Consider the following 24,694-nt stretch of genomic DNA (forward strand, 5'->3'; position numbering starts at 1 on the left):
TCTCCTATTCCCAAAATCGGGATTAGGATTACCAGATGATTTCAAAAAAATACCGGACACACTTGATCTCAGATGGGGGTGAGGACCAGCCAGGAGGGAGCAAGGATGGCCAGGAGGAGGGAGTGGGAGGAATGGCCAGCAGGAAGCAGGGCTGGCTGGGAGGGGATTGGGGATTCGGGGGGAGTGGGGCTGGCCAGGGGAGATCGGGGAGAAGGAACTGTCCAGCAGGAAGCAGGGCTGGGCCAGGAGAAGGTTGGGGGGAGCAGGGCTGGCCGGGGGCGGGGGGAACCAGCTGGCAGGGAGCGGGGCTGGCCCTGGTGCACCCAGATCCCAGGGTACTGCCTGTCCTGCACACCGTCCCAGCATGGCACTTGGGCAAGTTCGGCCCCAGGGATTCCATCCCGCCCTGGCCCCACCCCCAGCCCCCCGCTCTCTACTGTGTGGTTGCGTACTGCCTGGCTGGTAGGTAGACACAGTGAGCGTGTCTACTAGCCAGGCAGTACTCAACTATGTACTGATACTCACGATAATAATAAAACTTATTTAATTAGAAAATACCAGACTGTCTGGCTCAAAACCGGAGATCTGGCATAAATAGTTCTGTTAGCAACTGTCTGCTGTTTTTTCCATTGAAACAATTTGGGATGACCTCTCAGTACATGAAACAGTATTTACATAACAATAGTATAGGGTGATAGATACGACATCTTGGAGAGAAATAGCTGCAGAGTTCTGAGTCTTCTTTGTGAATGCCCTTTCTTGCAGCTGTATTGTATGATGAGATTGGTGGTAGTGCTTTGTTGAAGCTTTCTAACAGTCATCATCGCTACAGGCACCATTACTAAGCAGTATTCGGTTTTAAAAGATAATTGTCTGGAACAGGGTGTGTAGTTAGGCACAATTATTGGGCTAGTTTTCCACATTTATTTTGATTGACCTTTTTAGTTGAGTTGGTACTGACGCCACTGTATTCAGACAAAGCATTGTTCTGTTTCTTTTCATGAGAATGATGGCATTTGAATTTCTTAGCCCTCCTATGGGCACTAAATTTCAAAAGAATACTTGTGAAGTATGAATTTTGTGAGCTTGCTCATTCTGCTACTTTTGACAGTTATTGGTATTTTTTCCCTAGTGGACTAAATAAATGCTAAAATATTCCTGGCATCATTTGTCCCCGGGTTTCAGAATAAATGCACCTACAGAGAGCAATTTCATACTTTCATTCAAAAAGATAATTTTCCTCAATTAACTTTAGGCTCGTTGGACACTCAACCATGAGTAGAGGATATTGTTTGACAAAGCAATTGAGGGGGTTTTAAAAGCTGTGTTCCGTACAAAATGTGCTTGTGGTTTGCCAGTGTCTACACCAGTGGTCACCAATCAGTAGATCAGGTTTGGCCAGGAAGCTATCAAGCACTGTCACACAGTTGCCCCTCTAACCACTGTCATGCTGCTCCTGCCCTCTGTCCTGGAGCTTCCCCCTTCTTCTCCCTCCCCCCCCCCCTCGCGGAGCCTCTTGCTTGCTGTGCAGGGTGTGGGAGGGAGAAAAGGGGGCACTAATGTCAAAGTGTCCCTCCTCTCCCCACTCCTATACCCTATCTCCACACAGAGAGAAGGGGATAGAGGGAGTTTGGCAATGCAAATAACAAAGTGAGTTATTTTTGGTTTCTGACTGGTCTGCGCATTTCATATTTTTCATTTCTCTCTTATACTTAAATTTAATTCTTTGTGAGTTCTAAAATGCTTAACCCGTCATGGCTGGAGTAATTATCCCTGTGGGAATTGCTACTCCTGGAAGTGGCTGGCATGTCCCTGCAGCCTCTGTGAGAGGTAGAGCAGGGTGAATCCACATGCTGTTCTTGCCTGCGGATGCCACTCCTGCAGCACCCTTTCATCAGTAACAGGGAATTGTGGCCAGCAGAAACTGTGGGCTCAGTGCCTGTGATGAGGGGCAGCATATGGAGCCATTGCTGTACATGCCAGCTGCTTTTGGAGTGATGCCGGACCAGGGCAGGAGTAAACCTGCCTTAACCCCCACTGTTCCACCACCTGGAAGCCATTTGAGTTAAACGGTACCCAGCCAGAGCTTGCTTCCTGAACCCCTGTTCCAGCCCTGAACCTCCTTCTATACCCAGTCTTCTGCCCCAGACATGAGTCCCCCTGCACCCAAACTTCTTCCCAGAGCTTGCACCCTGAATCCCCTCTTGAATCCCAATCCCACTACCCTAGCCTGATGAAAGTGAGTGAGGAAGGGAGGTGCAGGAGAATGGAGTGAACAGGCTGAGGCCCGAGGAAAATTCACTGTCATTGATAACAAAAAAATGTAACATACAGTTAGCCCATAATGCATGGTGTAATGCCTTGCTTGTTCCTTTGAAATAGTCTTAAACATTTGACCTACATTCTCAAAAGGCAGGAAATTGGTGCTATTTTTGAAATGTTCTCCTGAGCTTTCCCTGTGCTACCTGGGTACAATATTGCAGCACATATATACAAAGCATCCAAGATTCAGAGTCACCTTTCATTATTTAGAGGTTCAAGCCTACAATGTATATTGAGCTTCTCGGTCTCAAGATGAATCCTTTAGGTGCTGAGGACACTTAACAACTTGCAGGGTCAAGCTTTGAATGAGACACAAGAAGGCAGGAGAGCTGAAGGGTGTTGCTAGCTTTGAGGGGGGGGGTGCAAGTCGGAACCAAGGTTCTTGGACCAGAGGTGTAGTGAGAGAGTTATGCACCCGGGGGCAAAGGCAAAATTTGTACACACAGCAGGGCCTCGAATCTGGTGCATGGCTGAACCTGACCCTGAGAGGAGGGGGGGAGCTTCTATGTCTTCTCCTGCCCCCTCCAGTTTTGGGCTGGCCCCCACATGCACTAATCCGCTGGCGGAGATGGAGGAGGGTCGGGGAGGAGGCTCGAGCTGGCAGCAGCAGGCGGAGGAGGAGCAGGTGAGCCAAGGGATGACAGGGGAGCAGAGGGGGATTAAATTGGCGTCCCCCCCCCTGTGTGGCACCTGGGGCCAACTGTCCCCCCCGCTCCTCCTCACAATGCCACTCTCTTGGACATAGCAATGCCTGCTGTAACTTAAAGGGCTGGTGACAATACAACACCTATGCATCCTTAGGCTCATAATAAACCCAGTGGTCCAACCTTCCACACACAGGTATCAAATGTTGCAAGACTTGTGTGAAGGCTGATACTTCACATGACATAGGGGAAACATTTAGGAGTCTAACAGAATCTGTTTAAAATCTGATTGTCCTAGAGGATTTTATGGTTCTTTTAAAAAAAGCCTCTCATTTGTTTTCATATAGTTGTTTGTTTGAACTGATCCCAATAGTTCAGTTTCATAATGGGGTGTCTTCAGACACTGGTAGTTAAGAAAATGATTGTACAGAGGCTAGCTAAAATAGGTGACCCACTTTAGTAAATTACTCCCCCTACTTCAAGTCCATGAAACTTTATTATTCCTTGGTTATTTGGTAGTAAAACTGCCACATAGCATTACCTGTAATATCTCTGATGAGCCTAACAGTGCAATATCCTGAATTGCAGATTAGTCTTTCAAGGAAATTCACAAGAGCCCCAATGCTTGAATCTTTTAAAACTAATCCAAATATTTACGACTATATGATTGGTTATGTTCCTTTGCTGGCCAAGGAGAGGTGATGTAAGAACCTAATACATTTTTCATCTCCAATTGCTGCGATTTAGGAACCAAATAGAGGTGATCTTCTGATGCCGAGCTCTTTAAATTTTAAAATGTTTTACACTTACTACTTCTCCCCCACCCCAAAGCATTAGGGTCATATACAACATTACTAATACATAATAATATCTCCCTCAACATCTAAATCAAAAGCAGTTAAATGTGACTGGAAACTGGAAGGGAGGAATAAATATTGGGCCAATGTTGGTTTCTCCTGATTGTAAGGCCAGGAGGGGGGAGGAAATATAGTTCTATTGGCAACTGGGGAAAGTTGGATTGAGATGGATGCCAGGAGTTGCATACCCATGTATCAATGACCACAAAGGAATACTTGCTGCTGGCTTTGTCTAGGGCAGTGAAACCTTCCAAAGGGTGGCCTGTAGATTTAGCTATCCTTTAGGAGAAAGCTTCCATATTGTTACACAACTACCACATCTGCAATTTGCTGGCGGTGGAAGCTGTCCAAAGGAGTCCAAAGAGAACAAATTGTTAGGCCAGTCCAACAGGAGAGCTGTGACTCATTCTCTTGGTATTAGCTGGAGCCTGCTATCTGCTGGGCAGGGCTGTTGTCAGCTGGGCCAGCGTGCATTGTGCTTTGCCAAGTTGCTGTGCTCTTCCCAGCTTCTGATACAGCTAGAGTCAGTGGCCAAGGTCTCACCAGGCACAGAGTCGGGCACCAGGTTTGCATTGTATTCCAGTATTTTATTCCCAGAGGCGGGCAGGTAGGTTGCTTGGAATTGGACAGGTGGATGAGTCCATGTGGCAGCTGAGGTCCAAGTGAATTAGAGTCTACAAGAAGGGAGTGTGAGCATGAGAGCTTGCCAGTATGTGGGATAATAAGGGAAAGCCAGGACTTATGACGAAGTCACGTCTGTTTCCATAGGGGAAAAATTCGACTTACTTTATTTTTTTCTTTCCTTCGCTCCAGGCCACAAATTCCCACACTAATGAAGTGGTGGCAGTCAAGAAAATGTCCTACAGCGGGAAGCAAACAAATGAGGTAAGATGGATTTGAGCTAGTTTTGTCACGTGACCTCTCTCTACAGCAACAATATAAACCTGTACAAAGAGGTTAGCTGGAGGTTTCCTTTGGCCCTGGCAAATCAGATTCTTTTGGGTGTATAATAGTCACTTTCTTCCATAGATAAGGAAAATGAATGTGTGAGAATTCTGATGAATGGCAAGGTGTAGTGAAGTCAAGATGAATTCAGAAACGTTTCCATAGTTTTACTTCAGTAATGTCTCTGTTGAAGCACATCAGAGCCATAGCTACTGCAATGTTACAACGTCGGACAGAAAGGACAACTAATATGCACTACAGACTGAAACTGAGCAAATGGTTTCTGCAGTTTTATGGAAACAGTCCCTGAAAACAGACTCCCTTCAGTTATTGTTCTCTTGGATACTCTTCTCTTATAAAGCTCGCTACTTCAGTAGATGTTATCAAGCTAGATTGATAGGGAGAGCTGCAGTACAGAGCAGGGGTGAGTGTTATTAAGAAAGAGGCAGTTTGAAACGTTTTTTTCCACTAAGCTGTATTGGCCTCCAGCCTGTGAATTACCTAGTAACTTTGACATTTCAAATGTCAATGTGCCTTTTATTACATTAGAGAGAATCCAGATCTCTTAAAAGTAACACTAGAACTGGAAGGGACCTTGAGAAATCATCAAGTCCAGTCCCCTGCTCTCATGGCAGGACCAAACACTGTCTAGATCATTCCTGACAGGTGTCTGTCCAACCTGCTCTTAAATATCTCCAGTGATAGAGATTCCACAACCTCCCTAGGCAATTTATTGCTGTATTTAACCAACCTGACAGGAAGTTTTTCCTAGTGTCCATCCTAAACCTCCCTTGCTGCAATTTAAGCTGCTTGTCCTATCCTCAGAGGCCACGGAGAACAATTTTTTTTGCTCCTCCTTGTAACAACCTTTCAGATACTGTACTTGAAAACAGCTATCATGTCCTTTCTGTCTTCTCTTTTCTAAATTAAACAAGCCCAGTTCTTTCAGTCTTCCCTCATAGGTCAAGTTTTCTTGTTGCTCTTCTCTGGACCTTCTCCAATTTCTCCACATCTTTTTTGAAATATGGTGTCCGGAACTGGACACAATACTCCAATTAAAGCCTAATCGGTGCAGACTTCTCATTCTGCTAGCCTTCAAGTCAGATTTCAGTTACTGCTGACTGTCTTTGGAAGCACTGGTCTGATAATAAATCTGAGAACTTTTCCCTTCAAAGGCAAACTATATAACCGTATAATTGTATAGCAGTGCTTTTTGAGAAATGTCTAATGCAGATAAAATAACACTCAAAATACTGTGGGAATCCTAAAGTTGACCTTAATAGTCAAAGGGTATGTCTACACTTGCCCCCTAGATCGAAAGAGGGAGGCAAATGAAGCATTACGAAGTTGCTAATGAAGCGTGGGATTTCAATATCCTGCGCTTGATTGGCATATTCGCGGCCGGTCGCCATTTTAAAAAGCCGGCAGCCCGAATTAACTCGCCGGATGTAGATGCGGCAGTCCGATCCAAAACCCTTCCCTTGAATTAACTGTTACTTAAGTAAGACTGTTATTTAAGTTACTTAAGTAACAGTTAATTCGAGGGAAGGGTTTTGGATCGGACTACTGCGTCTACACGTGGTGAGTTAATTCGGGATGCCGGCTTTTTAAAATGGCGACCAGCCGTGAATATGTTAATCAAGCGCGGGATATTTAAATCCTGCGCTTTATTAGCAACTTCGGTATGCTTCATTTGCCTCCCTCGTTTGAACTAGGGGGCAAGTGTAGACATACCCCAAAAGAACAAAACATAGTTAATTATTTTTTCTTACTTGTCTTCGTGCAACAGGAACCTTGACTACTACAGTATAATCAGCTTTTGCTACAGTTACTTCAGGGTGTGACTGTACTCAAGGTTTTGACATATGCAGATAAGGTTATAAAATAAACCTTGAACTGGTTTATCTCTAAGATAGTCATGGAGGGATAGAATAAATCTACCTGTCATTGGCCAGTTGCTGAATACTTGTGTGGTTTGTTTACCCCCCTTCACCATTTTGATTACAGGCAGTTCCCAACTTATGCGGATCCAACTTATGTCGGATCCGCACTTACGAACGGGGCTTTTCTCACCCCGGAGCTCGCGGGCGGCGGGACCGCCCAGAGCGCAGCGGTCCCGCCACTGCGTCCTCCGGGGTGAGAAAAGCTGCTCCGGGTCTCCCTGGTGTGCTGGGGCGGAGTCCCCCCCAACACAGCAGGGAGACCCGAGCAAAGCCGCACAGGCGGCGGACCCCACTGCCTCTGCGGCTTTGCTCCTGTCTCCCTGCTGTGCTGGGAGGGGGGGGACGACTCCTGTCTCCACTGCTGCTGAAACTGACCAGGGGCTGACTACAGGAAGCCCGAGGCAGAGTTGCTCTGCCCCGAGCTTCCTGGAATCAGCCACTGATCAGTTTCAACAGCGGCTGAATCTGGAGCCTGGGACAGAACAGCTGGGGTGCTGCCGGGTAGGTCCCCCCAGGACCAACCCGGCAGCACCCCAGCTGCTCTACCCCAGGCGTCCACAACAAAAGCCTGGTCTGCTGGGGGAGGGGGGCGCGCACTAGCTGGGGGGGGCCCCCAACAGACCAGGGACACCCAGAGCAAAGCCGCAGAGGCGGTGGGGTCCCGCGCCTCTGTGGCTTTGCTCCTGTCTCCCTGCTCTGCTGGGGGGGAGTCCCCCCCCCAGCACACCAGGGAGACCCGGATCAGCTTTTCTCACCCCGGAGGCAAAGGAGCAAAGCCGCACGGGCAGCAGGGTCCGCCGCCTGTGCAGCTTTGCTCGGCAGGGAGACAGGAGCAAAGCCGCAGAGGCGCAGGACCCCGCCGCCTCTGCGGCTTTGCTCTGGGTGTCCCTGGTCTGTTGGGGACCCCCCCAGTGGACCAGGGACACCCGACCCGGAGCAAAGCCGCAGAGGCGCGGGACCCCGCCGCCTCTGCGGCTTTGCTCCGGGTCTCCCTGGTCTGCTGGTGGCGGGGGGCGCAGCTAGTGCGCGCCCCCCCGCCTCCCAGCAGACCAGGCTTTTGTTGTGGACGCCTGGGGTAGAGCAGCTGGGGTGCTGCCGGGTTGGTCCTGGGGGGACTTACCCGGCAGCGCCCCAGCTGTTCTGTCCCAGGCTCTGGATTCAGCCGCTGTTGAAACTGATCAGTGGCTGATTCCAGGAAGCTGGGGGCAGAGCAACTCTGCCTTGGGCTTCCTGTAGTCAGCTTCTGGTCAGTTTCAGCAGCAGCGGCTGAATCTGGAGCCAGTTCCGAGTTATGTACAAATTCAACTTAGGAACAAACCTATAGTCCCTATCTTGTACGTAACCCGGGGACTGCCTGTATATTGAATCATAGATGTATTATGGGTCAATTTTACCTCTTAACAGCTGGCATTATTTTTGAGCTAGGGTGATTTCAAAAGTTGGTGATTGGAAGTGACATCACCTTTGGGGAACTGTTTTGTATTCTATGATGAAAACCCCAACTCCCACAGAAAAGTAGCTGGAGAGCCAGAGTTCAGTCTGTAAGGTTTTTCAGCAAGGATTGCACAGGGTCAACCTCCTCACATTCAAGTATCAAAAGGAACTATAGAAATGAATTTAATTAAATAACTTTATAAAGTCGTAAGACAAGACTGTGTAAGATTAACAGAGCTAGATTGCTGTCTCCCATCTAGCTCCGAGTACACAAAGAAGTTTGGAAAGCCTTCATCCACTTGCTAGTAGCAATTCCTGTAACAGGTTGCATTCACCTCTCGCAAGCATCCATGGCTGAGTACATGTGCCTGCACTCTGTTTATGGTGGCTCTTCAGTGATTCAGCCCTCTGGCCAAATCACACACAGTCTATTAAAACATACAGCAGGGCCTCTCTCAGTGCCTTCTATTGTCTTTCAGTTTGTCCCCACTCTGGCACAGAGCGATGCCCCAGGGCTTCCTCCTTGAAGATAATGTCTTCCTTCTGTCAGGGCCTTTCTGACCTCAGCCCCAGCCCTGCTCTTCAGCCTCCTCCCTCCCCCTATCAGGGTGCTTTATTGTCCAGGGTATTTCCCCCAGTGACTGAGATGTTGGGGGGTACTCGGTACTGCCCTTCTCCAGGTCTCCACCCAGAGACCCTGTAGATAGCAAATCTTTGCAGTGTCCCTTTAAATAACTGTGTGGCTGCTGTAATTCCCTAGGTCACTTCCTTATGGCTGTAGCACATTCTTCACCCTTACCTGAAGGCCTTGTCCCAGTGCAGTCCCAGCAACTAGTCCAGAGTAACATCTGCTCTCCCCCAGCTCTAGCAAGGAACTGCCCTTGGTCAGGCCTTGCAGCTCTTCTTATACTGACCTGTTAGTCCCTGATTGGCTACTTCCCACACAGCCACTCTGAGCAGTTCGGAGGACCTCTCTATTGTTCTTTTCTGGGACAGGGTGAGGCAGGACCACAAGGCTTCAGCAGGGGGCCTCAGCACCTAGTCCACCCCATCACAGTCCCATAGTTTTCCTTGTATGACTGGCTGGTGTTCCCAGCGAGTAATTTAAACCAAGAAAGGGAAAGATGAGATAGTAGCAACAGAAGTGAGGCTGGTGTTAATTGGGAGGCGGGGAAAAGGAGAGAAAATGGGGTGAGTTATTCTCCTGACTGTCTCAGATGGTAAAATTGTCTCATAGTCGCTTCTCAAATCTGCAGTACTTGACTGTGTTCCAATAGCCACAGATTGAAATGGGGAATGCGAGATGCGGGATTGACGTAAGGAATGAATTCTTCCTGTTTTTTTTTAATAGAAATGGCAGGATATCATCAAGGAAGTCAAGTTCCTACAGCAGCTGAAGCACCCCAACACCATTGAGTACAAGGGCTGTTACTTGAAAGAGCACACTGCCTGGGTGAGTGAGAGCCATGTGCTATTTACAGCTCTTCCTGGGCAAGAAACTTGCCCCAAGGTGCCTGAATATATGAAACAATCCGGTCTGTTCACACAACACTGAATACTTAATATCCCTTCTAGTTTCTTTCATCTTGAAGGATCCTCAAAGTGACTATAAGGGAAGTGGAAATTCTGGAAAAGGACATAGGGGCAGATCCCTACTTCTGCATAAAAGTACTTTGTGCACACAGATTGACCAGGGCATCTAGTTTTATAATAACTTCCATATAAATGACTGCTGATAGTGGTAGAATCTACTCTAAACCTTCACAAAAGTCAGTAGGGGTGATCCAGTAAATTACAGATCAATAACTCTTACCTCTGTAGTTGGGATATTAGTTGCAACTATAACTTACTAAAAAATAAAAATAACACCTAAAAGAGCATAATATGAGAGGATCCAAATGGCATTGCTCTGCAAAGGAAAATCATTCCTCTCCCTCATTAGGACTCTTTTAACATGTCCAGAAAGTAGAAGATGGAGAACCAGGTAACTCACTTAACTTTTCAAATGGTCTTTGACAAGGACTTTCACACGAAGCTAGTACAGAAATGTAGTAGTACGAGGCAAGAGGCAGCTTTGTCATAGATCAAAAACTGGCTAAGAGAAAAACAGGGGGAATAAATTGTTAATTTTCATCAAGGCAGACTGGTAAGAGCAAGACATTTCAAGTTCCGTCATGGACCTGCCAGTATCTGGACTAGGGGACAATCATTGAAGCGGCAGCACCAGTTACATTAGGAGATTTTTTTTTTTTTTTTGCTTATGCAGTTTGAAAATCAAATTTTATTACCAAATGCAGATTGTTTGCAATCCATAAGCTACAGACTTCTCCAAGTCTCAACCAATCCCTGTGTGCCAGCATCAATAGAGTGAATGAAAACAAACTTTGAGAGTGATGTGTACATGCTATATAATGAGCTAAGGTGATCAGATACCAACCCAGATGAGCTGCATCTATTAGTCCTAATGGGATGGCTGAGACATTTCTGTGTTCTGGGTTTCATAAACCTGTGGATGCTGAGATCCATATCTACTAGGGCTATCAAGCGAATAAAAAAATTAATCGCAATTAATCATGCACACTTCCCCTTTGAAACTCTGCGGCGACGTTTCAAACGTGCAGCACTGCAGAAGCCCGGGTTCAACTGGAGTCCTTAGCTGATCCTACGCTCAGCGCAGCTGCCCCTTGGAAAGGCCGCCCTGGAGTTTCAAAGGGGCAGCACAGCAGAAGCCCAGGATGAGTTGGAGTCCCCAGCTGACCCCTTGGAAAGACCGCCCCAGTGTACCCAAGGAGCAGACCCACAGGAGCCTGGGATCAGCTGGAGTCCCCAGTTGACCCTGGCAGGGTGTAATGCTGCCATTTGGAAAGGCTGCCCAGCGCTTCAAAGGAGCAGTGCATTAGGAGCCTGGGATCAGCTGGAGTCCTAAATGTAGATATTAGGGCTGTCAGTTGATGTGCGTTAATGCCTGTGATTAACACAGGGAAGGATTAATATTAACTTTTTTAAGGTGTTAATCACAGGTGTTAATGCTGCGCTGTCCCTTTGAAGCACCAAACCAGCACATGAACAGGGCAGCACAACTCCAGCTGACCTCTGGCTCCTTATGCGCTGCCCTTTGAAGCTCTGGACCAGCACATGAACAGGGCAGCACGACTCCAGCTGACCTCTGGCTCCTTATGCGCTGCCCCTTTGAAGCTCCGTTCCAGCGCTTCAAAGGAGCAGTGTAACACGGAGCACATTGTGCTGTCCCTTCGAAGCATCAGACCAATGCTTCAAAGGGGCAGCGCTGCATGGAACCCAGTGTCAGCTGGGGACTCCAGCTGATTCCCAGGTTCCTAATGCACTGCCCCTTTGAAGCACCAAAGTGGTGCTTCAAAGGGGCAGTGCAGCATTAACACCTGCGATTAACACATTAAAAAAATGAATGTGTTAATCCTTCCCTGCATTAATCGCAGGCATTAACACGCATCAGTTGACAGCCCTAATAGCTACATATAATGTGTCCCTAGATCCACCCTTCTAAAGTCTAACACACACATGATCTTACTGTAGTTATAATGGGGGAGGAAGGAGTGGCCAGGTGAAACTTAAATGGTTCTGTGGCACTGCCTGGAGTCCAGAGAGGAAAGTCATTGTGTGCCCCACAACACAGAACTGCCACCACTGCAGGGTAAACATGAGGTGAGCCTGTTCTTTTGCCTCCCTGTGGCCTCCCCTCTTTACCATGCCAGGATGAAGGGTTTGGTGCCGAAGTGGACAGTTCTGCTGGTGACTGGTGCCCCCTAAGCAATTTAGTGAAGTCAACATGTATTAATCAAATTGGAAAGCTACATCCACACCTGGCTGGCTCTTAGGCCTGCATTGTGTTCTGAGTAAAGGATGCCACGAAGCATTATGCCTTGGCCATTCCAATAATGGTGGTATATTAACCCCCTTCAGCCTGTTGGAGACATTGGAAATGTGGGAGCCAGAGAAATGCCCAATGAACAATAAGCGGGAATATTCAGCTCAAAGGGGACATTGCCAACTGTGTTTATGGCCTTCAGCATTCCAGGCAAGAATGCTTCAAGCGGTTTGTGATTTTCACATTTCACTAAGAGGAGGAATAAAGCGGACACATTTAAAATGTGCTCCAGCTGGGAAAATACACAGTAGGGCTCACTGTTTTGTTCAGAAATCCTGCTGACTGCATTTACAGCCTGTCTTCCTAAATATCATGTGGGAGAGAAGAAAAATGAACTTCTGTTTTAATATTTGTTAGGAAAATATGCAGCTGGCTTCCTGCCATCGTTACTTTATTTAAAGTGCTTTCAGCAGGTAAATGCATTGGGCTATGAAATATCATTTAATATGCCAACATGGTGCTAGAACAGAGCAATAAGCATTCTACAGAAAAAATCTTCAATTACCAATTATGACATAGTAAATTAATCAGATTTTTGTTTCTAATCTTAGCTTGATTAGACCCAAAAAATATCAATGCAGGTTAATGCACAAATGGATCATAGCCCAGGGAAAAGACTTTACAATTCATGCAGTAAGTTTTAAGACTTCCATTAAACATGAATCCATCCTTGCTGCGTTTCTCGCTCAAAGAACCACCCTCCGTTCAGTGACTTGAGACTGAGCTCAGAAATTCCACAAAACAGCAGAAGCTTTGGAACAGAGTCTCCCCTCATTCCTTTGAGTTTTTCTCTCACCCTCCCTCCGGCCCCCCGAGGCCTTACACTAGCCAGCAGGCTTTCAGCTGCAGTGATCTGGACAGTGCTCCCTTGAGAGCTTATTACTGCTTCTCCGTAGTTGTTGAGCAGTGCAAGTCACCCCTTTCCCCAGAATTAAATATGCATTTTTTGCCACACACCCTGCTCTGGCCAACTCAGAATAAGCCAGGGCAGAGCACAAACACCAGGCGACTATCAATTCCCTATCAAATTTTATCATTGGCCCACTAGTTCACATTCTTTTCTCAGGCCCTGAAGTGAAATAGAGGTGATGTTGGAGATACCTTGTCTTAATGGACATGACTGGTCCAGGGAAGGCAGGTTCACTGTCCAGGTGGTGGGTTGAGGAAGGAGCTGGCTTGCCTGCATCCAGCCTTTGAGGCTCAGGGCTCCCCTTAGCATTGGGGACCTCGATCTGGTATGCCAGTCCCTCCCACCGTACCTGCTGCCCCACCGGGGTCTGGAGCACACAAAATCTACTACACTCCTTCCCTTCCCCCAGGCTCTAGTATGCCGGGGGAATATGGGGAGTGTCTTTCTCTTCAGTTGGAGGCCACATCAGTGACGGGGGTATTTTGTTATTTTGTTTCTTACTTATATGTGGCCCCTGACTGATTTTTCTGGGAATCAGTGGCCTCCCTTCTAAAAAAAAAGTTTCCCAGCCCTTTTTAGGGCTTCTTCCCATTAGCTGAGAATGGAAGTAGGTGTAAAAGCCTGCCCCAAGCTTTGATAGAAGGTATTATAATTTTTTCTTGAGCGAGGATGGTACATTAAGCCAGGGATCCTGAAAAGCTCTACAGATGGCATTGTATACTGAAATTTCAGGAGGAGGTGCCCTGTGTAAATTGTTTTAAGCCTCACAAAAGTCTTTTTCTATGTTACATCCTGGTTATGAGCTGAGATTAGGAAATGCCAATCAATTAAGGGAAATCCTTTAACTCTAGGATTCCATATTCCTGGGAGTGCTGAGTCCATGTGAAACCCAGCAGCTCCTAATTGTCTGTCACTCTGACATGGCAAAATGAGTGTCTCCTGTTCCAGCTTTGTTGGGTATTCTACCTCCTTAATGCTTGTGTGTATTTCTGTCTGTTGCAGCTGGTGATGGAATACTGCTTAGGATCGGCTTCTGATTTGCTAGAAGGTAAGCTATGATTTGAAGAGTGATTTCTACCATATATTTGTCCTGAATATTACTTTTTGAAGGTGCTCTTGGCTGAGGAAAGCATTTCACAGATGTCATAGGCTGTCTGTACTTCCAGTGAACCTTGCTAGTGCTTTAAGTCCCAGCCAAGGCCGTACTGAGAACTTGCCAGGGCTGTTCATAACTGGCATGTTTACCGGTTGTAAGCTGAAAAATATAACTATGCACAGCCTTGTGTAGGGGGCTTGTATCTTCTTTGATAGGTAAACAGGAAGTGCTACCGTCTGTGCAGCAATAATGGAAACCTGCCGCTGGTAAGCTTTGTTCTCGCCCTGCAGTTAGAAGTAATAATTGCCAATAGTTTTGTGGTACCCGATGCTAATTAGGGATGTAAACTGGTATCCAGTTGACTGGTTACCCACCGGTTAATTGGCTTCTGGAATGGCCAGAGCATCCCCACCCACAGCAGGGGGCTGCTGCAGCCCCACTGGGCCCACACCTATTGTGTGATGCAATGGGCTATTTAATCAGTTAAACATCTAATTTAACTGTTTAACATTTTAAATGGGATTTTACATCCCTAATGCTAATGTGACCTCCAAAGTAAAACCAAACCCCAAGGCTTTCACAGTGCCTATAAAGAGAAGTAGAAAACCCATTCCCAGTCTAGTTAAGAGTAATACTTTATGGGCTGCCCCTGTGTTTCTCAATATGGTCAGTCACAGGCATGGGCTGGTCTTATGTGAGGGCTCTGTGGAATGGGCATAGGCATCTCTACTTGATATGCTATTCATCCTGCCCTCCTGCTCTCTCTTTGACATAGGAAAGTCTATAGGTATTACCCTGATCATGGCCTGCAAAGGTCAGTTGTTGTGTTCCAAGACTGTGACTAACTCTTCCAGTCCCAGTGCTGTGTAATCTTCATTGAGGAACAAACTACACTTAACTTCTCTTGTTTAAACCTTTTAGTTCACAAGAAACCACTTCAGGAAGTGGAGATTGCTGCCATTACCCATGGTGCCTTGCAGGGGCTGGCCTACCTGCATTCTCATGCTAGGATTCATAGGTAAGAATACAGTTCAGTACTACCATGTTTCCACTTACCTTGCTTTGCACTGAGGACTGATGAGTAGCCTTTGAGAATTGCTCTGCTACTTTTGGGGAAGCCTTTATAAAACAACGGGGAGTCTGGTGGCATCTGAGTGAATAAAAATCACTTTGGAAATCGATTTTCCCCTCGAAAGCTTTTGCCCACATAAATTTGTAAGTCTTTAAGGCGCCTCGTTGTTTTTGCAAATACAGGCTAATATCGCTACCCCGAGACTTTTTAAAACGGTAATATTTAACCAAAACTTCCTGATACACTGATAACATCTTTCTGTATGCCCTTTCCCAGCACTGCTGAAGCCAGGGTATGTTTATAAACAGAAGCTGTCTCCTTGTTAATGAGCCTGCTCTTATGCTGCAATCTTTAGTGAAACTGGCTGATTTCTTTTTCTGTGTTATTGGTTTTCCATACACTTTCCCCTCAATGTCACCAAACAAATCTTTCGGGCAAGCAGGGCTGCATGTGAGGGAGGAAGCAGTCACGTGAATCAGTGATGACAAAGTAAATACTGGAAAGATAACTCACAGTTTACAGGTGTGCAAAGTGAAACATAAGACAGATTTAAAAGAACACAAACAAGAGACCAATACTAGTAATGGTTACATTGACCTTGCTGCGATCCAAGCAGGTAAAATTCATACCTCAGGAAATCAGCTGATAGGTCAGGAAGAAACTCCACTCCTCCAGGATAAAGCGTCACACCAACAGACAGTATACACAAGACATAATCTTCTAAAGCAACTGGCATAAGCTCTTAGGCCAGCTACCAGACAGGCTGATTTGGGAAATTGGTGGTGCACGTTGTAAAATTTGCTACTGTGTGACCATTTTAATTTCCGACTCCCTTGTCTTGTCAGCAACTTAACATGATTTCACCCATGTGTGGCTTCTTTTGGTAACTCCTTGTTTCCACAGTCAGGGTATTGTTATGAAATGGAGTGATCTGGGTTAGCGCATAATGAGACAGCAAAAATGACGATTCTCCATTTCCAGAGGCAGTTTGAAACCAGTCATTGGTCTTGAATCCTCCCTGTGTTAATAACCTAGAGCAGGGGTGCCCAAACTTTTTTCAAAGAGGGCCAGGTTTGATGAAGTGAACAAGCGTGAGGGCCGACCATTTTGCCTGACATTCTTTGAACCATTAAAATTAAATGCAAATTAATTATTTTATGCAAAGTTTATTGCAAACGGCATACTTTTCATTTCGTCACATGGATGACCAATCTAAACAGGTGTTGAATCACTCTGCCTTTCATATCTGAAGGCCAGATGAAAAAAAAATCCAGGAAGCTGAAATAAATGTCAGGAACATTGTAAAGTACATTACATATTATTGGTAATAAAGGTTGTCTGTCAACTTTTAAGTTCAAAAAATATGAACAGGAACATAACACCAAGTATACATGTTGTGTCCAAATATATTTATAACTGATTTAGACCAACTGACATTAACTGAGATTTACAATGTATTCATCTCAATACATATGGATTCGTTGGGGACCATAAAAGATAGATATTGGCAAATTACCTGGGGGGCCGTATTAAACCGGAACACGGGCCGCAGTTGGCCCGCGGGCCGGACTTTGGACATGCCTGACCTAGAGTGTCATTTGCAAACTAACCTTTGGCAAAGTGAAGGCATATCCTGGGACTGCTACAATAAGGAGTTTTCTTCAGGGGCACTGTGGACATTAAGGTGCACTAGTGCAGCCTTAATTGGAACCATTTGTTCTGTTGCAGCAGGGGCAGAACTATTGTTATTCTCTGAGCCATGGCTTTTCACATACTCCACAAGGATGCTCAGCTCCTGGGCATGGGAAGTGGATAGGAATATTTGTCCCACAGCAGAGAGAGCCAAGAGGAGCTCTCTAGTTCTCTGCTAGATGCTAGTGTCCGAAATTGTGGAATACAAAGAAATACTCAATGATTAGCCTCGTTTGCTCATAGAAAGGAGCATTGGTTTGATGCAGTCAACTGTCTTATTGTTTCCTTGTTCTTGTCATCTTATTTCCTTGTATTTGCCTGTCTGTATCCACCTCTTCTTTCTGTGTAAGACAAGAGACGTCTTTGTGGACAGGACAGCTTGTGTTCTGTTTTTTTTTTTCTTTTCCTATAACACACCCCATTGTGAGGTCCATGTCTGTTACTGGGGCTACTAAACATTACAGTAATATGAATAGTAAGTAATCCAATCAGTGGAAAACTTGTCTCAGAGGAAAATGCAGGTCTCCATTGATAGACTTTCATCTGACTCCATGCAAAATTTCTTCCACAAAAGATTTTTGTGACACACATCACATTGCCAAGTGACCATCAAACCAAACTGTCCCTGTAACTTATTTTATTGGACCAACTTGAGTTGGTGACAGAAGCTGGTCCTATAAAAATACGATTTTACTTACTTGGTCTCTCCTGTATCCTTAGGGTTGCCAGGTGTCCAGTATTCAACTGGACAGTTCAGTTTTTGAGACCTCTGTCCAGTAAAAAAAAAAAAATTCAGAAAATACCAGACCCGTGCAATGTCCGATATTTTCTGGTTTCCTGGATGGGCGCCCGATGGAAGCCTGTCTGGGGTGGGGGGGAGTGGCTGGGCGGCGGGGCACGCTCGGCGCTGGGAGCCTCTGGTTGCGTCTGACGTAGGAGTGACGCCTGGGGGAGAAGAAGAAGCCCTGTCCGTGCTCCTGAGCACTGGTCAAGTGCCTTGTGGAGCCATAGCCGGACTCGCTCGCACTTCGCCGGGACAGTGCGCGGGACGGGCAGCGCTCTGGGATCTGCATGTGCCCGGGTCAGTCCCTCTCCCCGCCAGCCAATTCTCTCCCCTGTTCCTCCCGACTCCTACCTGGCCAGCCCTGCTTCCTACTGGCCAGTTCTCCTCTTCCTGATCTCCCCTGGTCAGCCCTGCTCTACCTGACCCCCTCCCCCCAACCAGCCCTGCTTCCTGCCGGCTGTCCCCTCCTCCAGTCTCCCCCAACCAGTCCCGCTGCCCCAACACTCCCCCCGACCAGCCCTGCTTCCCACTGGCAGCACCCACCCACCACCACCCCCTGGATCTCCCCCGGCCAGCCCCACTGCCCTCGACCCCCCCCTCCCGCCGACCACCCTGTTTCCTGCCAGCTACCCCCTCCCCTCTCCTCACAGCCCCGCTGCCCCCGATTTTCACCACCACCACCACCAGCCCTGCTTCCAGTTCCCCGCCTTCTCCTGGCCAGCCCTGCTCCCCTCCTGGCTGGTCCCTCACCCTCCCGGTCAAGTGTGTCCGGTATTTTTTCTGAAGCTACCTGGTAAGCCTATGTATCCTGAGACCAACACTGCTGCAATAATGTATGTAATTTGTTTTCCTGCCCCATAGAGAGGCAAGCATGCTGACCATGACCTAGCATAAGGAGGACACCCTGTGGTGAGACTGAAGAAGTGCAGTTTCCTAATTGTGTGTCCTCGTCTGTTCACTAACATGACATCCAATACAATTGCATGGAATGCAATAGGATGAAATGTTTTTCCTTTACATTGCAGATAGTTTATGGTTTTTCTACTATCAGAGTAAAGTGCCCAAACCAAGAGTTCTGTACATGTACTGTTGCATGCTTGCTCCAGTGAATCCAATGTCCTAGCTTTGCTAAGAATAACTATAATATGGGCAGCAAGTAATCCTGTGGCATCTTATTTTGTATATATCAAAAGTATATACAGTATCATGAGCTTTTGTGGATAAAACCCACTTCATTAGATGAAGTGGAGTGCAAAATTCACCCGAAGAAGTGGGTTTTGCCCACAAAAGCTCATGACACTATATATTTTTGTTAGTCTCCAAGATGCCACAGGACTACTCGCTTTTAAAGTTACAAACTAACAGAGCTACCCCTCTGAGATTTTATAATATGGACAGTATATTGTTACTCAGTGAAGGCTTTTTTCTGGTGACATAGGGCTGTCGCATGGGGTACTCACGCTTCTGTTAGTTTGTCTCTGATTAGAGTGAACTGGAGATAATGATATGCCTCTTCATTATTTTGCACTTTTTTGGAGTTCTGTCTTTGCACATACAATACAAGGCAGGTGTGTGAAATGCCATCTCTGTAGGTGTGTCATATAGAAGTAAACTCTCTGCACAAACAAGCACACCCAGACATTTCAGCGTGATCCTCTAATTAGGATCCTGGTGTGAAAATATCAGTGGCCTATAGTAGCCTAACCATATAGTATTAGGTTTGAGAGGCAGTGTTCTAGCACAGTGGTTCTCAACTAAGGGTATACATATCCCTGGGGGGACACAAACCTTCTGGGGGTACACTAGGTCATCTAGACATTTACCTAGCATTACTACTGAGCTACAAAAAATCATTTGTGAAGTCAGTACAAATTACAATTTCATACAGATATTGAATTGTTTATACTGCTGTGTATACTATACATTGTAAGGACGATATTTTATTCCAGTTGACTTATTTTATAATTGTATGGTAAAAATGAGAAAGTATGCCTTTTTTCACTAGTAATATGCTGGTGAAACTTTTGAGACTTTAAATATGTTTAGGTCTGTAGGAGCTGCATTATGTAAATGTGTATGCTGTTAGGGGGCATACATAGCAGGCCATAGAGTGGAAAAAATTGTGTATTTCAAGTAGGGATGTAAAATCCTGTTTAATCAATTAACTGGTTAAATGTTATGTTTAACCAGTTAACCCAGCATTTCTCAAACTGTGGGTCACGACCCCCAGGGGGTCACGAGCAACTTGGGGGGGGGGGGTCACAGGACAGTCCAGTTTTTGGGCCCTCTGTTGGGTAAAAAAATTGAGAAAATAGCGGACATGTGCAATATCTGGTATTTTCTGGTTTTCCAGCTGGGCGCCCGATGGAAGCCTGGCAGGGGTGGGGCTGTGGCTGAGGGCAGGGTGCAATCAGTGCTGAGAGCCTCTGGTTGCGTGTGATGCCTTGGGGAGGAGGGGAAGCCCTGTACGTGCTCCTGAGCGCTGGGCAAGCGCGTGGTGGAGCTGCAGCTGAACTCACTCGTGCTTCGCCGGGACTGTGCGTGGGATGGGCAGCGCCCTGAGATCTGCACGTGCCCCGCTCAGTCCTGCTTCCCGCTGGCCGATTTGCACTCCCCCCACCCCTTCCCAGCTGGCCGGTTCTCCCCCACATCTCCTCCTGATCTTTCCCAGCCAGACCTGCTGCCCACGCCAGCCCTGCTTCCAGTGGCCAATTCTCCCCTCCTCCTCCCGATCTCCCCCAGCCAGTCCCGCTGCACCCAAGCCCCGCCAGCCCTGCTTCCTGCTAGCCGGTTCCCCGCTGCCCCCAACGACTCCCCAACTCCCCCTTTACTCATGGAGCAATGAGGATGGAGGGTCACACACATTCATCTAGAATTTTAGGCGGTCACGGTATTACAAAGTTTGAGAACCCCTGGGTTAACCACTTAAATGGGGCTGGGCGGGAGACCTGCTCATGGTATAGCCAGCAGGCCCCTCCCTCATCCCCCATGTGGTAAGCTACTGTGGCCAGGCTGGGCCTGCTGCAGGCAGGGGCTAATCCAGTTGGGCCTGGCCCATTGTACCGCAGGCGGGTGGGGAGCTGCTCCAGCCTACATGGACTGACAATTCACTGTAACTTTCTGGGGTCTCGTATTTTAAATGTTTATATATATTTGTATTATGTTTAAAGAATTTTTTAGCCACCTCCAATATTTTAAATAGAGAGGAGGGGTAAAAATATTGAAATAAACAAATAAACCAGTAAGCATTACCCAGTAAGGGCAAGGCTTACCCATTAACTGGTTAACCATTCACATCCCTAATTTCAAGCAGTGTATTGACATTGCCATTAGCGATTTTTTTTAAAAAAAAAATTACAAGTCCTACAGTGTTGTTAACCTGATTCAGCCGGGATTTTTAACTTGCCTTTCATTTCTACTGAGAGCCTACTTTTGCAAAAGTCATCCCCCGTGTATTATTTCCCCTCTCATTATTCAAACGCTGTCTCTGTTTTTACAGTACATCACTTTACTGCGTCTTTTAGCCGCAGCATATAACAAAAGCTGGATCCCATAAAGCAATCTTTTTATTATCAGTTCTTCCTAGCTTTGTTAGGAGAAGGTGGGAGAAGAAACATTTCCAGTAGAGCACAGACTAGACAGACAAGTCCACTGGGCCCTGAGAATGTGGGCAAAGCATGTTTAGGTTCCTATCACTAGGTCTGTGTATGCACTTATCTAAGTGTCATGGAACGAGTGGCTTTAACCTTTTCGCAACATTTCAATTTAACCCCCTTGCTCCTGGCACTTGAGATACTCACATTTTATATCTGCTAAATAATTTCATATCTGTACATTGTGTTTGTCCACTTATAGTCTCATCATAACCATAACTGTAATTGGAGCCCTTACACAGCCCCTAATTATAATTAATCCTGCCCTTGATGAATCCTTGTGAGATGCAGAAGTACTAGTATCCTCACTCAGATGGGGAAACTAAGGAATGGGGTGGCTTATGTGACTTGTCTGAGGTCATACAAGGTTACAAAGTTGAGTATTGAACACAGATCTTTTGACTCTCAGGCCAGTAACTGAACCACAGGGTCACCATTAATCTTTTCTCCTTTGTAGTGCCTGGCAGTTCAGTGTTCCTGGAAAAGCACTCTTTCCAGCCTGTAGGATTCACTGCAGAAGCAGCCAAAGCAGGGGCCTCAGAGCATTCAGAGACATTTTTGCCTTGACTGTCTCTGCCCTGTGCTGATTGGCTTTTGCTTCATGCCTCTTCCTCTTTACCTCCCAGTCTTTTACGAATGCTTTGCTCCAGGCCTGCCCCTCCTACCTCCTGGGCTGTCCCCTGGAGAGTTCCTCGCAATATAGTTTATTTCCTCATCATCAAAACAAAACATGACACAAATGTCACTTGCTGCCTTCACATGGTTCACTCTGCTTGTGTGTGAAACCCTGACCTCCACCCTGTGTCTGTCTTGTCTGTTGAGTTTGTGAGCTCACTTGGGCAGAGGTTGTCTCTATTGCCCCCTGTTTGTAAAGTGCCTACCACAGTGGGGCCCATTCCTGGCTCGCTCTGATGTACTTTCATCATAAATGAGTAAATAGCAGCTCTTTGGGGGCTTTTAAGTCTTTGCTGCTGCTTCAGTGTTGTTCTTCAGATAGGCTAATGGACCACAGTGTCACTGCATATTTATTTGTAACCAAAACTGCACTTTTCCTCTTTTGTTCCTAAGGGACATTAAAGCTGGAAACATTCTCCTAACAGAACCAGGTCAGGTGAAACTAGCTGATTTTGGGTCTGCGTCTATAGTCTCTCCTGCCAACTCCTTTGTGGGGACACCTTACTGGTAAGTATAGCTGGAACACATTAGACTTCATAGGGCCTCTCTCATTTCTGGTGCTTCACAAACAATATGTGGTATTAAAAACCGTGAACCAGTAGCATTCACTGAGCAGCCTTTTAAAACTTCCACATCCAGCTCTTCTGCCCACTTTTCTCATGGGTCCTCAGAAGTAAAAGTGGGCCTTGCCACACGGTTCGAGTGGCCACCATCAACGTTTCAATGAACAGAATGCCAAGAGCTTGAAAAATTAATCTTTGCCCGAGGCAAAGCACATATCCATTGCTGTATTGTTCTGTGTAGCAGGAAGGCAGGTAGATGACTTTGAGCTCTGTTGTGAAGAAACTTTTGGACATTGATTTGAGTTGATTGATGTTCCCTACCCAGTGACCCAGCATATCTTTATACTCCATTTACTTCATGGCAGACACTCAAGACATTGATGTCAGAGGTCACCTAACCCCCAACCTCTGAACAAGTATATGGGGTGGGGAAGACTGCTTCTTCCCTGAAGTAACAAGTTAAGAGGTTGAATCCTTCCCAAGCCGGGACCCGTTTTTCACTCCTCCCTTTATTCTGGACCGCCATATTTCCCCACTTTGTTCCAGATTCCCCTGTTCCTTTCATAGCTGCACTCACAGGCTGCACATGTCTGCTGGAAAATGCTTCTGGTGTGCCAGTGGAAAAACCCACCATCTCTGGGGAGACTGAAAGTGACGCCTTTAGGACACTTCAGCCCCTGCTGGCTGACTCCAGGTACAATGCCTTTGAGATTGGTGTGGGTCTCCCATGTGCCAGCATGTTGCGCTAACAGCAAGACGATCCAGGTTGGCCTCTTGTTTTCTTTCCTTTCTTAAAAATGCCTTTTGGAGGAGCTGCTAATGCAGGCGAGCATTGTTTTATTTCAGCATGGCTTTACTCAGCTCCATGCTGATTCTTTACATTCGGGGGCCACTGCATTACTGAAGACAATGAAGCTGTCTTTTTAAGAAGGTCTGTGCTGTTTATTTTTTTTTTCCCCCAATAACCTGCATATTTTGTGCTGTGCTTGGTAGGATGGCCCCAGAAGTGATCTTGGCTATGGACGAAGGACAGTATGATGGGAAGGTAGATGTTTGGTCTCTTGGGATCACGTGCATTGAGTTAGGTGAGTAAATAGGTTGTTCTACTCCATCGCCTAGTACCCATTGTGCTGAATTTGTAATTCATTTTAGTGTCTTAAGGGACTGGAAGATTCTTCTTCCCCTTAAATAAAAAAGAACCTGACATACTTAGAAAACCCTGTGGGTAAATGCTTGACTTAAAATGCTTCATTCTCTCCAGTAGTTCAAGAGTTAACTTATCACCACTACTGTGTTTAGTCATTCAGGGAATAACAATTCTGAACACAGCAAGGATTTGGTTAGCCTTTTTGAATATTTTTAGGCAAAGCTGGATTTTGGCAGATCCTCGATAGCTGGAACAGAAGCTGCTGTAGCTATGTAATATTGACATTCATCTGAATAAAAGGTTCTTCAAAGGGAACACAAACAAACAGGCAACAAATGTGATTCTGCAGGCCCAGTTTTCAAACAGGAGCATCTTTACGGAACCATCCCAAACCTACATTTGGTTCCACAAATTGGCACTTACCATAGGAACAGAAAAAAGAGCTTTTTCATTCCTTGAGCCAGTTTCAACATACAGATGTGGGTGTCTTTGTTTCTGCAATGTTTGGAAATGGAGTGTCCTCTTGGATGATAGTGGGTTATGATTGTCAGAGGTTCTGCAGGCTGGATCTGGCCCACCAAGTGGGTTCATCTGGCCTGCAGAGATCCTGCCATTCCCCCACCCCCAGGCCAATCAGGGCTTAGGGACAGGGGAGTGCACAATGCTAAGTCAACCCTAGATTCACGGTCTACTTCCAATAGAAACACATGGATAAGTTCACAGTAAGTTGGTGGCAATCACTATAGGAGAACTGCTTGTGACCCTGGCAGATTGTTCTTTTGAACCCAATGCTATGTGTTGCTGAATATCTTCACAAGATGCTCTATGCCCTCAACTCCTCTTAATTTCCATTGAAGCAGAGGTACTGTACAATCCAGGGGGCTGAGTGCTTTGGTAGCAAATTCCTGATACAGAAACAAATTCAGTGCTGGTGTAAGCAGGTGAAAATTGCAGTGAAATCAGTGGGGCTTATCTCTGATAGTAGAGCTGAATTTGGCCTATAGCCAACAGCTAACGATAAAGATTCCATCCTGCTTTTTTAAATCATTTTAC

At 46.3% G+C, this 24,694-nt stretch overlaps 1 protein-coding gene across 5 annotated transcripts in view; it reads left to right on the top strand.

Annotated features, from left to right (window-relative positions):
- TAOK3 (TAO kinase 3) overlaps nt 1-24,694 on the top strand; it is a 162,390-nt gene that overhangs the window by 74,204 nt on the left and 63,492 nt on the right. For 4 of the 5 annotated variants that reach the window (XM_075898155.2, XM_075898153.2, XM_075898154.2 and 1 more), the window contains 6 exons: nt 4,637-4,708; nt 9,497-9,598; nt 13,962-14,007; nt 14,977-15,073; nt 22,325-22,438; nt 23,488-23,579. In XM_075898155.2, coding sequence (XP_075754270.1) covers nt 4,637-4,708; nt 9,497-9,598; nt 13,962-14,007; nt 14,977-15,073; nt 22,325-22,438; nt 23,488-23,579 — 523 coding nt within the window. Of the gene's footprint in view, nt 1-4,636; nt 4,709-9,496; nt 9,599-13,961; nt 14,008-14,976; nt 15,074-22,324; nt 23,189-23,487; nt 23,580-24,694 lie in introns of those variants that run through there. The other variant, XM_075898157.2, reaches the window with a different exon arrangement.

Source organism: Pelodiscus sinensis, chromosome Z (assembly GCF_052426305.1).
Source record: "Pelodiscus sinensis isolate ZL-2025 chromosome Z, ASM5242630v1, whole genome shotgun sequence".
Lineage (NCBI taxonomy): Eukaryota > Metazoa > Chordata > Testudines > Trionychidae > Pelodiscus > Pelodiscus sinensis.